Source organism: Anarhichas minor, unplaced genomic scaffold (genome assembly GCF_050575085.1).
Source record: "Anarhichas minor isolate MPS153535 unplaced genomic scaffold, ASM5057508v1 ptg000027l, whole genome shotgun sequence".
In the NCBI taxonomy this organism is placed as follows: domain Eukaryota; kingdom Metazoa; phylum Chordata; class Actinopteri; order Perciformes; family Anarhichadidae; genus Anarhichas; species Anarhichas minor.
In genome coordinates, this window is record NW_027466473.1 from 6,324,781 (window position 1) to 6,343,899 (window position 19,119).

General features: G+C 43.6%; 1 protein-coding gene across 4 annotated transcripts in view; it reads right to left on the reverse strand.

Annotated features, from left to right (window-relative positions):
* Nucleotides 1-1,263: 1,263 nt before the first annotated feature.
* Nucleotides 1,264-19,119, reverse strand: part of cltca (clathrin, heavy chain a (Hc)) — a 31,271-nt gene continuing 13,415 nt past the window's right edge. For 2 of the 4 annotated variants that reach the window (XM_076102375.1, XM_076102373.1), the window contains 28 exons: nt 18,897-19,058; nt 18,666-18,779; nt 17,987-18,160; nt 15,147-15,344; nt 14,756-14,956; nt 14,157-14,309; nt 13,807-13,929; nt 13,010-13,147; nt 12,746-12,910; nt 12,449-12,629; nt 11,503-11,666; nt 9,767-9,892; nt 9,536-9,678; nt 8,730-8,964; nt 8,462-8,584; nt 8,235-8,380; nt 7,971-8,154; nt 7,694-7,886; nt 7,342-7,499; nt 6,984-7,256; nt 6,556-6,873; nt 6,238-6,369; nt 5,686-5,796; nt 5,406-5,576; nt 5,068-5,289; nt 4,473-4,493; nt 3,002-3,077; nt 1,264-2,520 (listed from right to left, as the gene is read on the reverse strand). In XM_076102375.1, the coding sequence (XP_075958490.1) occupies nt 2,387-2,520; nt 3,002-3,077; nt 4,473-4,493; nt 5,068-5,289; nt 5,406-5,576; nt 5,686-5,796; nt 6,238-6,369; nt 6,556-6,873; nt 6,984-7,256; nt 7,342-7,499; nt 7,694-7,886; nt 7,971-8,154; nt 8,235-8,380; nt 8,462-8,584; nt 8,730-8,964; nt 9,536-9,678; nt 9,767-9,892; nt 11,503-11,666; nt 12,449-12,629; nt 12,746-12,910; nt 13,010-13,147; nt 13,807-13,929; nt 14,157-14,309; nt 14,756-14,956; nt 15,147-15,344; nt 17,987-18,160; nt 18,666-18,779; nt 18,897-19,058 (4,539 nt within the window). In that variant the 3' untranslated portion in view covers nt 1,264-2,386. The remainder of the gene's footprint in view (nt 2,521-3,001; nt 3,078-4,472; nt 4,494-5,067; nt 5,290-5,405; nt 5,577-5,685; nt 5,797-6,237; nt 6,370-6,555; nt 6,874-6,983; nt 7,257-7,341; nt 7,500-7,693; nt 7,887-7,970; nt 8,155-8,234; nt 8,381-8,461; nt 8,585-8,729; nt 8,965-9,535; nt 9,679-9,766; nt 9,893-11,502; nt 11,667-12,448; nt 12,630-12,745; nt 12,911-13,009; nt 13,148-13,806; nt 13,930-14,156; nt 14,310-14,755; nt 14,957-15,146; nt 15,345-17,986; nt 18,161-18,665; nt 18,780-18,896; nt 19,059-19,119) is intronic. The other 2 variants (XM_076102376.1, XM_076102374.1) reach the window with 1 other exon arrangement.

Genomic DNA, 19,119 nt, shown 5'->3' on the forward strand with positions numbered 1-19,119 from the left:
TTTGCACCGCTGAACAAGTGCCGTAAAGGCTGCGCCGGTTAAAATAGAGGCGCTCCCTCAATTTTATAATTCTCAATAAGTTTTAGGTCCTGGGTCCGGATACAACGGCGTCTGGGTCCGGATCGCGGTCCGCTTATTAGGGACCCCTGCTCTACAGTGATACTTGTGACAGCGGTAAAATCACAAACACTGGTCATGTTCAGTCCACCTATGTCTGAAGACATGATGCTCTGAGCAAACTGATGGGTATTGTTGAGCTCATCAGAATCCCAGCACAATAAGACATTGACAAAGCAGGAAAAAAAACAAGGTGTTACTATTAACAATGGCTGAGAGCTGGTACGTAAGATAGCAGTGCCCTAAAGACTAATACATTAAATGTTGAGACACCTTTGCTTATCTGCAATACATGAGTATGTTCCAAAATCTCTTCATACAAGTAAAAACAAATCCTAATCCCACAAAATGAATTCATAAATTGTCAGTTATATTGCAAAGCTTTCATCTAATACAATGAGGTCACTGAAATAAAGTTAGATCTGATAGTTTGCAGTAGAGCTGGTTACATCAGTGTCATCAATATTGATATTCGACTGGATGGCATTTGTATTTAAAAAAATAAAAGTATCTAAATATTTTTCCTGGTCTTAGATGCTGCAGTTTAGTTGACCATCCTGAGATAATTTGTTCCAGATAATCATATCCATGTGGTCTTATTGTACATCCACTGAAAGCTATATTAAATCACAATCTTCCAGCTGTTTTGAGATATAAAAAATGTTGCAAATGGCAGTAACTCACCTCAGATCTGCCTTTTTTCTAGTCTGCGTTACTCCTAGCACCCACTGATTTGTATCACCAGAAGGCGCTAGTACTACATCCTTACGCATAAAGTGAGCCAATGCTGCTGTTTAACTGACCCGAGCATAAGAAGATAGTAGACATCACACAAGGTAGACGAAGTAAGAGGACAATATGGCATCAAAAAAATGGCATCCAGCTGAATAAAGAGCTCTCGAACAGTCTCCATGAATGAGACGAAATAAATCATGCGAGTGTGAGTAATAAACTTTTCTGCAATATCGAATTGGACCACAAACTACAGCATCTCATTCTTCTGCACATTACAGCCGATGGTCACTCTGCTCAGTATCCATCATGGCCCTTTAGTTAGGCAGAATGTGCAGCTATGTCAGTGGATGTAGTGTAAATGTAACCCACAGCTTCACTCCTGCACAGTACAAGTAAGACACAATCAGACCGTTCTTGACAAACAAGAAGCCTTTATTTTTAAGTGGAAAACAAAACCGCTGTTTCATTCATTAGGATCCTGATTATGCACAAAGTATCTCAAGTGCACAATTTCAATCTAAGGTAATTTAGATAAGAATATAAATTCAAAGGAGTTAATGACTGATTTCCTGTATACACGCAAGCCTTTGATAAAAACTTCAAATAACCACAAGTCCTGTGATACGGTTTCTGAATTGGAGGAGCGGGTCAACTGAAAAGGTCAAAAGATAACCCTCAACAGGACACGAGGAGAATAAAGTTTGAAAAATCGCTCCTGCACACCAACAGTGATATCCAGCAGAAACAAACCGCAGCAGTAAGAGGGGGCATGTTAGTCAAACAGGTCTGCAGTCCCTCCTGAGGTGGAATGGTCCCACATTAGAGCAGTATTTAAAGCACATGGAAATATCGTCTGAACACAAATTTGTTTGGAGAGTCCTGCATAGGCTTTGCAGGGAAGAATCTAACTTTCCTGTAACTCGTATGTAAAATACTCTTGTGTTTTCTGTGTGGGGACATGACTGGTACAACGTAGTGTTTCAGGATTGTGGTGACTGAAGCGGCGGTCTCATGTTCAAATATAGAAGAACATAATAGCATTTTTTTGTGTCTGAATATACAATAATTAAATGCATTTTACAGTCTGACAGAAGAAGCTGCTCACACACATCAAGAGGAAGAGGTTCTACATTAATTTTCTTTTCACTACAGAGTGCAAATCAGATGCTTCACAACAGACCTTTTTCTTTTTCTTTTTTTCTTTAACTGAGAAGAGGACTAGCTCTTCTCACAAGCCCCCCATTGTACATAAACCCTTTCCCATTCAAATAAAATAGACAAAAGAAAAATGAATCTAGTCAATATGGAATGTGAGAAAATTAATCTTTGTGATTCAATCTTTTTCTTTGACAACAGAAATAAAACTGAGTCCTTCATGACAGTTTAAAAAGGGGTGACAAAAAAAAGGGTTGTCTGTGTTATTCCCCGCTCCCTGTGGGGGGGCAGAGAGAGACACTAATGGTCTGGTGAAGGACTGAGGGAGACGGATGGATGGTTGCTCCAGCCTGCATGTGGAGAGAAGGGGGTGGGGTCTTTACATGCCGTAGCCAAAGCCTGGCTGAGCTGGTGGCTGACTGTATCCTGCAGGCGCCTGGTAGCTGTAGCTGTACGGTTGCTGAGGGACCACCGGTACGCTGGGGCCCGCTGTCAGCATCAACTGGGGCGTGCCTGCAAGAAACACACACACACAGGTACGTTTCCAACATGTAACTGGTCTGTTTTATTCTAACCACAGCCACAGTTCTGATATAAACTCTAAAGATTTGGTCACAGCGCATCCTCATTAGTTTGTTGATGCTTGTTCTTATGTGGTGAACCATGTTGTTTCCCTTTCAGCTGTGGTACTAAAAGCAGCAGTTACCAATCACTTTGATGAACGCACAAAAAAATTGTAAAATACCGTAATCTCATTTATAAACACCCTGATATTATTATATTACAATTAAACATACGTTTTTCAAAAGGCTTGTAAAACGAATACATATTTTATGTTATAGAGCAGCTATACATTTAGTTAATTAATGAATTAATAATTATTTGAATACGTTTTCAGGGTCTTCAATGTATTCCGACACAGATATGGAGGGAGGCCTGCTGCCTCGGCTTTTGATCACAGTGAAGTGGACACTAATGTCACGAGGGGACTTACCATAGACGATGGGTTGCGTCTCTGTTGCCTGCTCCTCCTCTTTCCTTACAGTCTCTGAGGTTTCTAGTTTATCTACCTGCAAAGCAAAGAAACGCGAGCATTCAGAGAAAAGCCACAACAATTAATGACTAAGCAACACACTAAACAAGTTGAAAAACCCCAAAACAGTTGCATGTAAACTCTAACTGATCTGTGACGACTTTTCTGACGAGGGATGCTCATGTGGGCTCATGTACGCAGATTTCGCGCAGCAGCAACACAAAATAAAACCCGACTGACAGGAACAAGACAATTTCAAGTGATTGAACCAGTGCTATTTGTATAAGCTTTTGACATTTTACACACAGTATGCTGACAGTTCGACAGTTTGTACTGAATATAAGCGTGTCTACTAGCAGTACAAGTCAAACTAGTAATATTAAATAAGGTGAAAGTTAAACTAATCATTTTCTTTCCTCTGTTGAACCGTCTGGTTGGCCTGGCTAACAGTAACCATGAAAGCCGCCAATTCTTTAAATAAATAAAGAGACAACACTAAGAAAAACAACAGGCAGCAAGTCAGATGCAGCAATATGCAGAATGTACCCATCAGGTCAACGGGTGAGAGAGCAGTAGCACCTGGATGCAGTTATATTTGCAGAGTTAAAAGTAAAGGCTTGCTCAGCAGTGCACTCACATCTTGTCTCGATGCATTTATCATTCAATTTCTCCATGCCTCTTCAGGAAAACAGCAGCTCTCTTGTTTTTTTTTTTAAGTTCTCTGTGACCAGAAACAGTGTCATGCTCTTTGTGTTACACCGCTGGCAGTGAGTAAGAGGCTGCAGCACTGAGATGCAGTGTGGGAGGAGAGAGGAGGGCGAGTCTCAGACCAGGTGCTCCCTGGCTTTTCTACAGGAAGTCAGGCGACAACCAACAGCCTGCTGCTACGCATCAGCCAGAGATGTGATGGACATGCTTTTATCCTCTAAACCCTTTTAAGGAACGTACAGTGTAGCTTCATATTGTGCAGTGTCAGCATCTGTGAGGAAATGCACTTTTACGTGAAGTTGCAGAGAAGTTATTGTACACGTTGAAGCCTCTGACCAGATTAGCATGTTGAGGTTGAACCTTTCTGTTTCCTTACAGAGGCACTGTAGTTCATTTCAAATATGATATACAATAACACCTGATGTATTTCAGATAGTTGATTAAGCATGCAAGTTGATGCCAAAATGCGTCTGATGTTAATATAGTGAATACGTAATCTCCAATCCTGTATTGTTGCAGCAGACGGCTACAGATTCACTTCCTCACACTTAGTATTATTAGGGACTACACATATAGAAAGTTCCACAACAACTACAACTTCAGCTTGAAAGGTGTCTCAGTGACCGTGTCGAAATGAGAGTGGAGCTAAAAACCATGCACACTCGAGGCTGCAGTCTTCCGAGCTAAATACTTTGAGATCAAATACAGAGCGTTTAGCTTTCACCTGTTCATTTACCGCATCAACCTGGAACAGAAGAGTTGCAGCATAGGAAAACATTAAAAGGCTTTCCCTGTAAAGGAATTTTGTTAAACAGTCAACTATTGGAAAGAATTTTGAGTACGGAAAATAGTAAAAATGTTTAATTTGTCAACATGCCGTGTATTCGGACTATTTGTCCTTTAAACAGATGGTTTTATCAGCTACAGTTTTGTAAACTATCTGGTTTATGGATCAGACTCAAGAAACCCAAAGGACCAAAAAGTGAAGAGATGACAATTACTTAATTTTGTAGTTTGAATAAATGATGCTGCACATAATCAGAATCAGGCCTAATAACAGATAATCCATTAAAAATGAACAATCATATTAATCCTGACTGCACTGTTCAGAAAGTTAAAAGCTGGTTTTGATTCCTTGCCTGCTATCGGTCACGATGCCCTGATAGGAGAACCTGCATGAATCCTTTTAAAACAAACTAAAATGTGCTCCGATGCTCGTGTTGATCCTCTGACAGGACGACAGCAGTGTTACACAGCTATGTGGGCTTCGTTCATATCAAAACCACTTTATGTCTCAGTTCAGACAAGAGCTGACCCACCTTGCTGAGGTACTCCCTCATGACCTGAATGAAGTATGGCATAGAAAAGTCCATGATGTTGTGCCTCCAGGCGGTCTCCAGCACCACGTCGGGCCGCAGCAGGTCGTAGCAGGTGAACAGGCAGGCGGCGAAACACTCCCTCTTGTCCTCCTGGAGGAACCAGGACAGCAGCTCCTCTGCCAGCTCGATGTCCTTGGACTCAGACGCATACTGCATGGCATCCTGCGGGGGAGACACAGCACACACGGGTTCAGGGCTGGTCTGAGCCAAATCTCAGCAGTGTATCAGAAACATTTCGCAATGAGAGCAAAGTGAATGTTCCGGGAGGAAACAAACACCTTATAGAGCTTGTCCTTCTTGCAGAGCTCCACACTCTGTTTCCAGCGGTTGTTGCCCTTGAAGAGATAAGCTGCGATTCTCCTGAACTCGATCAGCTCGTGCTTCTCCAAGCGCTGGGCCAGTGAGATGTTGTCAAAGTTGTCGTAGGCATCTATTGATGTCCTCAGTGCCTAATGAGTGCGACGGGAAAAAGGGGAGAATGTCAAATCAAAGAATAACGACGTGTGTGAAATGAAAAGATGAAACAAAATACAGTTGCACCGTCAAAGGCTCTCTCACCTGATAGTCCTCCTCTGTGATGAAGAGGTTGTTAAGTGCTTCATTGACTGATTTGTTGTTGTGGCTCTGTACTGACCGCAGGTAGGGTTTGACCAGAGGCAGCTGTTTCACCTGTGGACACACGTGTACATTCACCATCGCATTAGCATGAGTTTACATCCTACATTTTTCGAAAATCTACAAATTCATCCTTTCTGTCCACTACCGTTGTGTAAATATTAGGAGTTGGGTGCATCACGATTAACAGTTGGTGGCACTAATTCTCATTGCAGAAGAAGACACAACGAGACGTTATTAAAAGAACGTCAGACAAATCTCAACCGGTGGAAAACGTGATGAGAATATGATAAATACGTTTGTTTAATGTACTAGTATGAGGAACGTTACAGTACTTGTTGGTCCACACAGACTTCCTTGTAGAATTTCTAGAGATTTTGAATATGCAAATTGAAATTGTGCATAAAAATAGGTTGATAGTAAAAACACTCAATCCTGACAAACAGGAAGTTTATGTCACAGCCCTTCTCCCATCATAATGAGATTAAAGTGTACCTTGCTGAAGTAGTTGACGGCACGGGAGTGGTCCAGTCTGGGGGAGAGCACTATGAGCAAATCATTCAGTAACAAGGGCTTGAACTCCAGATAGAACTGGGTGGCTTTGTAGTACAGCTCCACGTTGGCCACCTACACAGTAAAAAAGAAGACACTAATGAGCATAAACACTGGAGCGGGAAATACACTGCAAAATGAGCCATGATGACAGTTTTGCAATACTAGAAGAAAAAGCCAAATACAATGAGACAGTTGGGTACATCATAATAAAAACAATGATATTTACAATTTAAATTTTGACAACAAGTCGAACTGCACCTTGGTGATTATGTCTTTGAACTGTCCCTCCTTCCAGGCATCTGTCGGGTGGTTCATCATGGTGATGATGGCGTTGTCGAACTCCTCGTACTTGTCGTACAGGAAGACCAGCTCGGCCCACAGGTGAGCCTGCTCCGCTGCTCTCAGGACCTTCGGGATGTTAACTCTGGACCAGAAGAGCTCCAGATGCTCCCTCATCTTCTGGGGCTTGAACTTGGAGTAAAGGATGGCCAGCTCCGTGAACATCCCCATGTGAGCGCGCTCCAGGCCCAGGGCGGCCTCCAGCATGGTGATGAGCTCCTCAAAGTAAGCGCGGTCCTGAGAGAGAAGAGGGAGGATGGAACGTGGTAAAAGTGTGTTAATGGAAGTACGTAGGATAAGTCGTAATAGCTCACGGGGTGCTGAAAACGCAAACACAAAAACCTTACTTGGTAGTAGTTGATCAGCTCCTCCAGCTCGTCAGCGTGAACCACGATGTGGAGACCGCACATCTGGGCGAGTCTGAACTCCTTTCCGTCCACGCAGGCGAAGCACACCTCTTTCCAGGTGCGGGTGCTGTTGGCCTTGCGGGCGCCGTCCACAGCGGCCTGGTACTCCCCGAGGTGCACCAGAGTTGAAGCCAGACGACCGAAGTTGGAGACGTTGTTGTACAGCAGCTTAGCGGCGTCATACATTTTCTCATCATAGCAGCGGTCACCAACCTACATAACAGATACAATAAAGACACGGTATTCATTTAAGACCCGAGAGCGTTTTCTCAGAGGGTTGTATGAGAGCAAGGCTGACCTGTTGGATGTGAGCATTGTTGGGCCCGTTGATGAACTCTTCCAGCTCAGCCAGGCGATTGGTTTTGGCCAAGGCAAAAATGAGCTCCGTCTCCACGTAGGATTCACGGGCCTTCTTACGAGCCATCTGAAGGAATTTGACCAAGTCCTCCCAGTTTCCTGAAACACACGGACAGCAATATTAAGTTGCTGGTGTGTTTCTACATTAATCAAGTTAATCAAGCTTGTTTTTATTGAGAATAGCAGCTAACGGAGCGCCGCTAATTCGGTTATAAACTAATTTAATTTCCTCTAAAATCTCAACCGAGTCTGGTGCTTTTCTTTTCTTACTTGAGCTCAACAAGTCTCCTTACCGCTCTTATCAGCAGCCTGTACCACCTCCATGTAGGCAGAGGGATCATCGGCTTTGATGTAGGAGTCGATGGCCTCTTTAACCAAGTCCTTCTGCAGCTGAGCTTTGGCCAGCTGGCTCCACACAGCCGGCTCATTGCAGCGTTCTGCAAACTCATAGGCCCGGTCCAGGTTGCCAATATGTTCGATCAGCACCTAGATTAAAAACAAAACGTTAACGATCAATACTTCTTCAGTCGATAAGGCATTGCTCTAGCTATTTAAGAGCTAATGACTGACCTGCACTGCAGAGGTGTTGACGTCAAACTTCTTGAAGATGGCGAAGGCCTCCTCGAAGAGCTCGTTGCTGATGGCGATGTTGGCGATATCGGGAGCGTCATAGTTGTCTAGCCTGCTGATGTACTCCATCACACGAGTACGGTCGGCTTTGATTGCGGTTAGGATCAGCAGGTTCTGCAGATTTCTGAGGGGAGAAAGGAACACTTTAGCCATTTAATTTGGAAACGACACAGCAAGAAATCAAAAAATGTTACAACTAATCACCTGTGTTCACTGAAGACCGAGTTGTCCAAAACAATCTTCTCCAGCAGCTCGATGAGCTCGTTGGGCAAGTCTGCGGTCATGAAGGCCTTGACTGTGACGGAGACCTCCTCTGGGTCCTGGGTTTCGGACAGTGCTGTTTGCACCACCTGAGGGCCAAGGAACAGAAGCTTAGACAACGTCAGGCAGTTGCATCAACTAGGATGAGACTTGTTTTGCGTGTACTCTACCTGGTCAATGAGTGGTCGTCTGAAGGGGTTGGTCTCCAGCAGCACGCTGGCCCACAGGTCAGGGTCTTTGCGGCGCACCAGGTAGCGAGACAAGCTCTTGAACAGGGAGTTCTCATTGCAGACCTGATATTAAAAGATCATCAATTACAATTCTTCCTGCTACAGTGAAGGCAGTTTAAAGTGCTACATAAAAAAAAAAAAAAAAAAAGGAGGTGAACTGAAACATTTGGATACACCGGTGAGAGGCAGTAGAAAAGTTCATCCTCACATTGATCAACTCCTGGTCACACTGTCCTCTCTCGTAGGCCACACAGGCCAGGTGGGGGTCTCTCTTCTCGCAGTACTTTCCCACCACACGGCTGTCGTAGAACGGGTTTTCCCTCAGGAAGCGCTCAGGGTTGTTGTTGCTGTCAATGTAGATCTTGGCCAGAGCATTGTGGGTAGCGGGCTCCTCACAGCCCTCGTGGATACGAGACTCCAGCCAGGGCAGCAGCAGCTTCAGTCTGTAAGGGAAGAGGGATGTCAGCACGTTCTTAAGTAAGATCCCGCAGTAGATTACCGTCATCAACATTATTTAAAAATCGCTGTAACTTGTTACTTCTACTACCACTATAAAATATGTTTAACTGAAGTTAACTCTCCTGTAAATGAGATATATATATATTTCTGCTAAATTTTTTTTTTTTGATTGCTGAAAATTAGACTAATGGCAAAAAATCCTAACTGTTTTAATCTGATATGCATTACTGCGACAGAAAGCAGCCCATTTCTAGGGAGATGAATGAATAATCAGTGATTTTTAATATCACACAAGTCATTAGAGAAAGTAATAATGCACCAACACTGTTTCTATTTCAAAGCTAAATTGTCGGTCATAGAAAAGTCAGCACCAATTTTCAAATACTCCATCTTCTCGACCATCTGATGTTTCAGACAAAGCTGCAACAACAGTTTCTCTCCCGATGATTAACCTTTTTCTAAATAGAAGTAAAAACTTATCACCCTTATCTGGAAGGACAAAATTACTTTTGGAGTTGTAAAGTTTAGAAAGGTGTAGGTAGAATAGCGCAGCACCTGTTTCTCTTTTCCACCTCAGCGACCAGTTCATCAGTAGAGAACTGTCCCCTGACGACCAGGATCAGGCTCTTGATGACATCCTCCGAGCAGTCCACGTCCAAGAGACCACCAATCACGACAGGCAGACGGCTAGGATTCACCTAAGACACAAATGAAACGATAAATCTCATCATCTTATTTCTGAAATACAATGATGTACAATCGTCATGATGCATTTGAAAGCCGTACCTTCTGAACATAGATCTCAATGTACTTCTGCAGGTTGTTGCGGTACAGGTAGAGGACCAGGTCGTGGACAAAGTCAAAGCGGTCACAGACGATGATGAGCGGCAGCTGGTCGGTGAGTTTGGCTTCCTGTTCGTCACACACAGTGGAGGGAAAGATGCCAGGTTCAGTAAGATAACACAACAGCTCTATACAAGCCACAACACCAACCAAGCTTGGTGCATCTTCTACCGCTGCACAGAGAATGAATTTACATGTATTTTGTTAATAAAAACAGACATTTATTTTACTGTAGGTATGACAATACTGTACTGTGTAAGATGGTCAGACATTCATCAGAGTCACTGATGAAATTACATTTAAAATATAATTTTCCAGCTACGTCAACCGTCCTTTAGAGATTAAAAGAAAGTACACATTTAAAACCATATCAATGGGGGGGGGGAAATAAAAGGTTCGTCACTACAACAAATGGACGTCACATCGCAAAATTAGCATGTTTCACAGCAGAGTCACAGAACAAGACCTTGAGATATTCTACGGTGGCCTTCTTCCTCGAGATGCACTGATTGCAACGGTCTTGGCAGATTCCGATTTTTGAGTCGGACCCAGAGACGCTCACATTTCGTTTTTTGCGAGTCCAAGTCTGTTTTGGTTGTAATGCGTGTTCCATCATCAGGTGCATGACATCCAGTCTGCTTAGAACACTGCATAGCTATATCTAAGGAATGCAAAGCATGTACTATATTATTACCACTCCTTTCCCATTAGCACACAGTATCACATACATTAGACCAGCACAGAATCTTCTATATCTGGGAGTGGCACCGGTGATCAAGCCGAAAATTGTCCGATTCCGGTCACCAGACGGTCGATCGGTGCATCTCTATTTCTTACTTATTGGCATACAGAGAGCTGCCAGTTGTCAGGTCAACACTACACTGACCACTAGTCCTCCGTACCACAATGCCGCCACCCACACTCATACAGGATTAACAAACTGGGATTGTGCACCTTGTCGATGTCATCCAAGAACATGCTGAACTGACTAGGGGCTCCTATTGCAGGACTACACACTATACACAGACACCTCCAATGTCTTCAAATATGGGGTGCAGGGAACTAAATTGTTCACTCATGAACTGCAATTACACACAAAACATCCAATGAATGACTAAGACTACATAACGCTATGTAGTATGGGTGTATGAATCGTGGTGTATAAGCATATACATCTCCATACAAATCCAAATTTCAATCCTGCACCTGAACTTCAGGAGTAGGGGTGAAAAAAGAAGAAGGGGGAAGTCCTGAACTGTGGGGAAGGATAGATTTACCTGATACATGTCCTGCCATTCCAAAGACAAAAGAGGAAAAGCACAAAAGATAATTCACTGCTGGGGAACTACCAGTGACAGTAATAATTTGCTAATCTATAGAAAGGGGTCAGAATGTGACGCTTTTCCTTTATGTATAAAATGTGATTTGGAACTGGGAATAGAGATTTTATTTAAAGTGCAACACTCAAAACGTTTTTCTTAAGACCACCTAATACTGTGAAAAACAGTTCAGACACGATTAAAAAAAAAAAATAATAAAAGCAAGAACGCATATCAGGAACAGAAAGATAAGTTGTATAAGGGGAGGGACAGCGACCACATTAGAAGAAAGGACCAGGTAAAGAAGAAGAGACTTAAAACGTCAGCCTTTGATTACTCCAGCTGTCCCTAACCCTTTACCTTGAGGAAGTTCTTAACGCGCTCGGGGTCGTAGCAGTTGCTCTCTCTACAGATCCTCTCCACCTCTTTGATCTGGCCCGTCTTGCAGGCGGCCTGGATGTATTTGAAGTGGACTTCAGGGTCCTGACTGAAGTTCACGATCGAGCCCAGGAAGTAGAACAGACCTGAGAGACACACACGGTCACTTATATTAAGCTTCTGCAGCGTCACCGATCTAATGATAGCGGTATGGATCCAGCAATACATCCTAAAAGATATAACGGACATTAAAAGTGTAGCGCCATGACGGCTGTTTTGCTCTTCCCCAATTAGCTTACTGAACCTTTATGCTTCATTATTCCAGTAATAGTAGAGGTGAACTTTATCACCTCCAGGCCATTCTGCACAATCTATTGATTGTCCTGGCTCTGCTGTGGCCTACATGTCTAACTGATAGTTAGGGGACATCTAACTGGGCATGAGGGAATGGCTGCAGTATCTTTCAGTACTTTTTTCAGTGTCCATGAACTTGAATTTTCTTTACACACATAATTTGTATGGGAATGTGAAGGATAACTGGGTCATGAAAAGCTGTATTCTACAGGCAGCATATTACAATACATAATTACAGTAACGTAATAGACAATTTGCATGCATCTATCAATTGTTTATTATATCTAAAACTGAGAGTTTAGCAAAGTACTTGACAACGATGGATCCCATAAACACTCATCTGTTCGACAAATATAACGGATCAGTCATAGTCAGAAGACACACACACACACACACACACACCAAGAACAGTCTGCATGCATAATAATAACATAATACATGCAAGTATACACAAACACTAATCTAAGAGCTCATATCATATGTTTTTTCATACAACAAGAAAGTTTAATAAGAAGTGTTTCACTAAAGAAAGATCAAGAGAAGCAGTATGCCAGCGCTAAGTTTGGGATCTCACCTTCAAAACTCTTGAAGGACTCAAAGAGCTCAGTGAGAGACTGTGTGGTGAGCTGTTCGTGGTACTTGGAAGCCACCTGGACACAGATCTGCAGGTTCTGGCGGATGTTGGCCGTCAGCATGGCCCTGAGGCACTCCAGAGAGTCCTCCACTGACAGCGAGCCAAAGAAGTTCACCAGCCACTGGAGGTAAGAGGAGGGAGTGATAGTTTAACTCATAGGTTGGACACTATTTGATAGGAATGAAAAACAGTCTCAAGTTTAAATTTAATTTCACTCGGTCAGTAACTGAAGCCTACCTCTGGGTTGAGCAGGTGCGTGTGCACCACCGCGCGCTTGATGTCATACAGGTCGGTGTAGTGCTCCAGCGCCCTTTGCAGGAGTCCTGCCTTCTCGCACAGCTGGGCGATGTGGGCACGATCGTAGTTGGTGAACATCTGGTTGCCCAGGATTGCATCAGCAACCTGCAAACATGAAACAACGCAAGAAAGAAGTTAGAAATAAACTCACCCCAGCTCTATTGTTTAGACTCCTTAAAGTAAAGTCTGTGTCGATGTGTTCACCTGTGGGGCGTGCATGAGGTTCATCTCCAGCAGACGCGTCTGCAGTGGTCCTTCTGAGGGTCTGTTGTTCTTCAGAGCGTCCAGGAGGAATGAGGTGCACTGCTGGATCAGGTTGTACTCCATGAATACATCCACGATCTGTACAGACACAAAGGAGAGCACTCAAGAGAGGAATACAGACCAAACTTGATTCGCTGCAAAAACCCAGACAAGAAAATTACTTGCGAGACCCTCTCTTTGAACAAAATAAAATACAACTGCCCTGTAGCCATTGGTACATGACACATTCGTCCAACTTAAGCGTAACACCCCTGCCACAGTCTCCTACAGTTCTGCTCCACTGACATGATTTTACTTGAGATACAAAGAAAGATGGCTGAATACAACACATTCCCTCTTCCAAAGATTTAAGAAAGTCTCCAATGCAACGTGTTTTACTCTCGTTACCCGCCAGTACAGCGCTCGAGGCTACACAGAACGCTGTGTCAGCAGCTGGCACTTGCAGTGCAGTGTGTCTACAAGTGGCAGGAAGTAAAGGAAGAGGTGAACTTCCTTTATACTACAGGATAGCTGAGGTTCGCAGATGTCGGCATGTCATGTGACTCAGTCAAATACTTTGTCAAGTTTCAAGAAACGGTAGACTTGGAGGTTAGGGTGAGACAACTTTTTTTGTTAAGTAAAATTGTGAGCTTATATCCCAAGAGTCTGCAGTTTTTTTATAATTAGGAAGTAATTCATTAGCAAAATTAAAAGTTTTCCAGATGGATCAGTGGAAAACCAGCATCCCTTCCTCTGACCTGTGTGATGTCAGCCAGTGGCTCTTCATCCTGGACCAGCATCTGGGCAAACTGCAGGCCTTGTTCTGGGTTGATCCGCATCACATTCCTGAGCAGAAAGATCCAGTCAGGAGTGTAGCCCACCTGGAACAGAAACAATGGATACATCTACATTATAATCAAGTCTTATGTTCACTACACTTTATGGAGACACACATCTTTATTGACAATATACTTGAAAACTACATCATTGAATTAGGCATTAGGGAAGGCTTTCTGTTTAGAAATGCATTTCACACAGTCCGCCCTCTCCTTTATTGGCCATGCATTTCAAACTTAAAGCGCTCAGACATCCTCTCAGACAGACGTACCTTCTTGGCGTACAGGACGATCTTGGGGAACTGACCAGTCTCTGCAAAGCACTGGATGACTTTGCTGGGGACGTTGGCCCTCAGGTAGACGCTGAGTGCCAAGGTGGGATCCACTGCCTTCACCAGGTCACCCAGTTCCTCTGAGCACTCCAACTGAAACGTAGGACAACTAACATCAGCATTGGAAGCAATTCAGGACAATTATAGCGGTATCATGTTATTCTCAATATACATAATGAAAACACACCCAGACCTTCAAATGAAAAAGGAGAGCCTACTAAGGTAAAGAAAATGAATAGCAAGTATGGTAAATGAATGGATGATTTAAAAAAAAAACAACAACATTAAAATACACAAATATATGCTGAATACAAAACTTGTGAAAATGTATATTTATATGAAATTATATCCCCCATCACAGATTCTGTTGTTTACCATTGAAGCAGTTTAGAACCACTACAATCTACAGTTTCTAAGGACAACGTCACAAATTCCTGACATAACGGATGTTCTCACATGAACCAATATAATAGGCGAGTCACATAAACAAACAGCCAACTCAGGAAGAGCCTCTTCCTGTGGCTGGAGATCAGCAATACCTTGTCTTCCTTCAGCCATTTCTCCAGGAGCTGCTTTCGGCCCTGCTGGAGGACTGGCCTGCAAAGCTCAAGGGACTCAAACTTGTTGAGCTGACCCTGGTCCAACAGGATGCCGAAGTACTGCAGCAAAGGGGAGGTCTGGCCTGGCTGAGTTGGAACACCCTGGAAGCGACGGATGGTGTCTGGGGTTCGCAGGATACCCTGAGAGGGGGAAAAAAAAATCCACTGAAGGTGAGAGGACATCTAAACGACCGCTAAACGGCAAAACAAGTGGGAAGAATATAATGCAATCCAACACTGCAATAAATACAACCATGTGGACCCTACACTCCTTTTTCTTCAGACTGTGTCAGAGTGCTGTTGATTGGCCCCATGCTAACAGGAAGAGTACCTTTGGTGCATTGGCAGCAACCTTGGCGGCCTCGGAGTAGTTGGCCGCAGCAAACAGGTTGTTGAACTTGCGTGCAAAGAGCTCTTCACCACCGGCGAGGTTGTTGCGGACAGCTAAGCGGAGAGCCAGATCCGGGTTCTGGAGCACGTTAGTGATGTAGGGGATGATGTTTTCCTCCTCCACACAGACTGACAGCACCTGTGTTACAGGGAAAATAGAGAATGTTGTAGTACAGTTCACTAGAGACCAGACACGGCAATCCAGCTGACAGAGTTTAGCTCTTTGTTTGTATAAATCTGATGGAAAACAACACATTTCTGTTTCCTTTTTTTGTCTGTAGTTTGTCTCAGTTCAGTATCATCCACTCAGGACCTCTATCTGTAAAGGTCCGTCTAAAGTAAATGCATCTGCAGCTAGTCAAGGCATGACTCTTACATACAAAGCATCATGTCAAAGTCAATGAAATCAAATGCACTGCTTCCTAACCCCCACAATGGCTCCGACTTAAAGCTAGGCTTACACAGACAGGTGGTCTTTTTATTTGAACTCATCTTAGATACATCTAAACTATGCTGGCATAAATCAACACATTCCTTATTCACATCCTGTGCCAGAAATTAGCAGAGTGGGCAGGCTCAGCTGAATGCAACTGTGGGCAATAGCACTAAACGCCATTAAACGCTGCCTGGCCCTGGGTTGTGGCTGCTGAATGCAAATGTATCATTAGTGGGTCAGTGTAACGGATGGCTTTTGTGAGCAGTCTGGCAACAGAAACAGAAAGGAGAATGAGTCGAATGAAAAGAGCAGGGCGGAGGATTGGGGAGGGGCGAAAGGAGAAAGACAGCCAGTGTTGGCCCCTCTACAAACAAGCCCAGCAGGTCAGTGCTCCCAGCTTTTAACACGGGTGACTAGACCTCATTCTTCCAGCCACTAAAGCAAAGTCACTCACTGACTCTAATGTGGGTCGGCTAATTGGAGGTAGGCTGGTTGAAATAAAACATGGACAGAAAAGACAGGAGTAAAAATAGGTCCGGTAGAGGAGATTCTGTGTTCTACTCAGTATGTACGCCAAGTGTGGTCAGTGAGGACGATACGGCACCCGGAAGAGATGACCAATATTTAAGTCAGGAATGATAAAGAGAAAACAAGGCAGATATAATAAATCCTCTGGACAAGTGAGCCAACACTCAAGTTCATTTAAAATGTAATTTAAATTATTAGAGTCTGATGGAAAGAAAGTTAAAAAAAAAAAAAAAAAAAAAAAAAAAAAAAAAAGAGACAAGCTTGCCAGAACAACTGTTCTCAACAACAGAGCACCAAGAGTCAGATGACACATGAACTGTCGTATCAAGTGATACGCTGGCCCAGACACAAACGCGCACACACACACACACACACACACACACACACACACACACACACAGAAGAGTAAAACTACGAAGAGACAAGGTGGAGGTTCTGATTGGACGAGAGGACCAGCACTAAGAGGATTCAGGGCACCAGGCTGTGCCTCCCTCTTGACATCATGTGCTGATGCATGGTGGGCCCTTACCCCCCCTCTTGCTTGTTAATTTTCTCTCATTCCTTCTCTGGTTTGTGTGCAGCAGTTCTGTAAGGCAGCTATCACCACTGCATGTCGATGTCAGGCCAGGTCTGACACATGCACACTGCCCAGTCTGAGTCACAACATCAGAGATCCTGACGCTGCGACTCACAAGGAGACAATGCCAAGTCCATAGCTACCAATTAGAAACATCCTGACAGCTACAGGGAACCAGTTAAGGCAGCGTGGAAGCAATAACACTGGAGAGACTGAAGCGTTCAAGTGAATATCAGACACCAAGTCGTAAAAAGGATTCAAACCAGGAGTCTTATGTTTAAACTAGTACCCATCTTTTTCTTGTCCAGCCATAACATCAACATCCTAGCACCTGACCTCAAAGTGGGGTTATGGTGGTATGTTTCTCACCGCTGTGACAGCAGGGTTTTACCCCCCAGTGGGTTTTGCTTACAATTACCAAAGTCCTGTAATCCCACAACAACAGAAACAAAAATATTAGCAAATATTAGATTAAAAAAACAAAAAGAAATCGCCTCATTTGGTTAGATTTTGTTAATGCGAGTGCTTATGTTGCTTGTTGACCAAAGACAATAGCAGATTTAAGAGGAATGTATGGGAAAAGCATTGTAGTAATGTATGACTAAGTATCAGGTACCAAGTGGTGGCCTATTATCTCTCAGATCACTACCAGTGTGTTTGTGTGCATGTGACTTGTGGAGACACAGATACGCACTTCACTGCGCAGCCATACAGCTAGATCTCTGTCACCGCCTCAGATCAGCTTTCCTCCCTTTGCTCAATTATTCATTTGGTGTGTGGCCTGGCTGGAACATTATTAATCAGCTGGCTGGATCCAGTTCTCCTCTCTGGTTCAGCTTTACAAAAGCAGTAAGACACAACCCTCTCCCGTGTCTCTCTCTCTGTGTGTGTGTGTGTGTGTGTGTGTGTGAGACCCTACACTTTGGATTATTTATAATGCCTGCTGGCAAAGTCTGAGCCTGCCTGATGACGACAGACAAACAACGAGTTGTTGTTATTTCCCCATGCAGCAGCTGATGTTGATGTGGTGGTTTACATTCACATCTGTGTCAGATTTGCTGTACACATGTTTGCTGATGACATGAGGGGTGCATGATAAAGAAGTGGTTCTGCTGTGGCTGTGTGTTAGAGGTTTAGAAAAATAGTTGGTTTCATCACCAGAATTTTACAGTGACATGAACACTGGGCAGCTATTCGAAACATGCATTTCATTTCCATGAGCACAGGTCGACCTTCTTACCTGTCCCTTCCTGTTGACCCCGATGATGCCTGCGGTGGCCTCATGTGGCGCAGTAACAAAGATGGTCTCTCCGCTGATGCGGTTCATGTAGATGCAGGTGCCCGTCTCCAAGTCATACAGGTGAATGTAGCCATATTTGGTAATGAGGAAAACCACATCTTGCTTGGAGCTTATCTGTCAAAAAACAAAGATGAAGTATAGAGTCTGTAAATCAGATTATAGTTTAAAAAAAAAGACCTCATGTAAACCCATGTACCATTTAGCTTTATCAGCATACCGATTTCACATTGAGCACGGGCCACTTTGTATTAGGTGCAACAGCCCGTTTGAAGTAGTTTGCTGTGTGGTCCAGCAGAGGGCATTCTTAAAAGCTTGACCTATTGCATGCCCTGTTGACCTATCAGTAAACTAAAATGATGAAGAAAAACGGACACTATTGCGCAAAGCCATGGTTATCGCATAATCAGGACACCAAATGATCGAAGATGCAATGTGTGGAAATATTTTGGCAAGACATGGCTGTATGTTGACTTTATAACAAACAAAATGACTGCCTTTGCATTACGATCTATGTGTTGCCTTCTAATGAATTAAAAGGGAATTACATGTTCGTTCAAACTTGACATTTTGAAGAAGTGGCAGCCCTAGTCTGATTCAATTCTGGAAGTATGCTTCATACCTGCATGGCCACAGGGAAGTCGTTCTGCGCTTCTGGAGGGAAGAACACATCCACTGCCTTCTTTGGAAATGGTTGGTTGCCAGTTGGTGGGGTCCCCACTTCAATGATATGCAGCTGCGTCAAAGAGAAAAAAAACGGAAAAAAAACACACGAGTGAGAAACTCAGGATTTGCAACGAGAATGCCAAATGGCATTAAAATCCTGTTTCCCCTAGTATGTAACACCAATCACCTTCCCTCCAGCCTGCCCTCTGACAGCAAAGCAGAACAAAGTGGACTCCTCTGTATTCCCCTCCATCTTGAACTGGGCGAAGCTGGCGGCATGGCCTTCAATGGGCTGAGAAACCTTTCTGTCAACAGAGTACAGCTGCATGGCTCCAACCACCCGATTTTGCTGAAAGGTAAAACAAACATTAATATGTCTAATAATATACATACTAAACCGACTGGCTAAC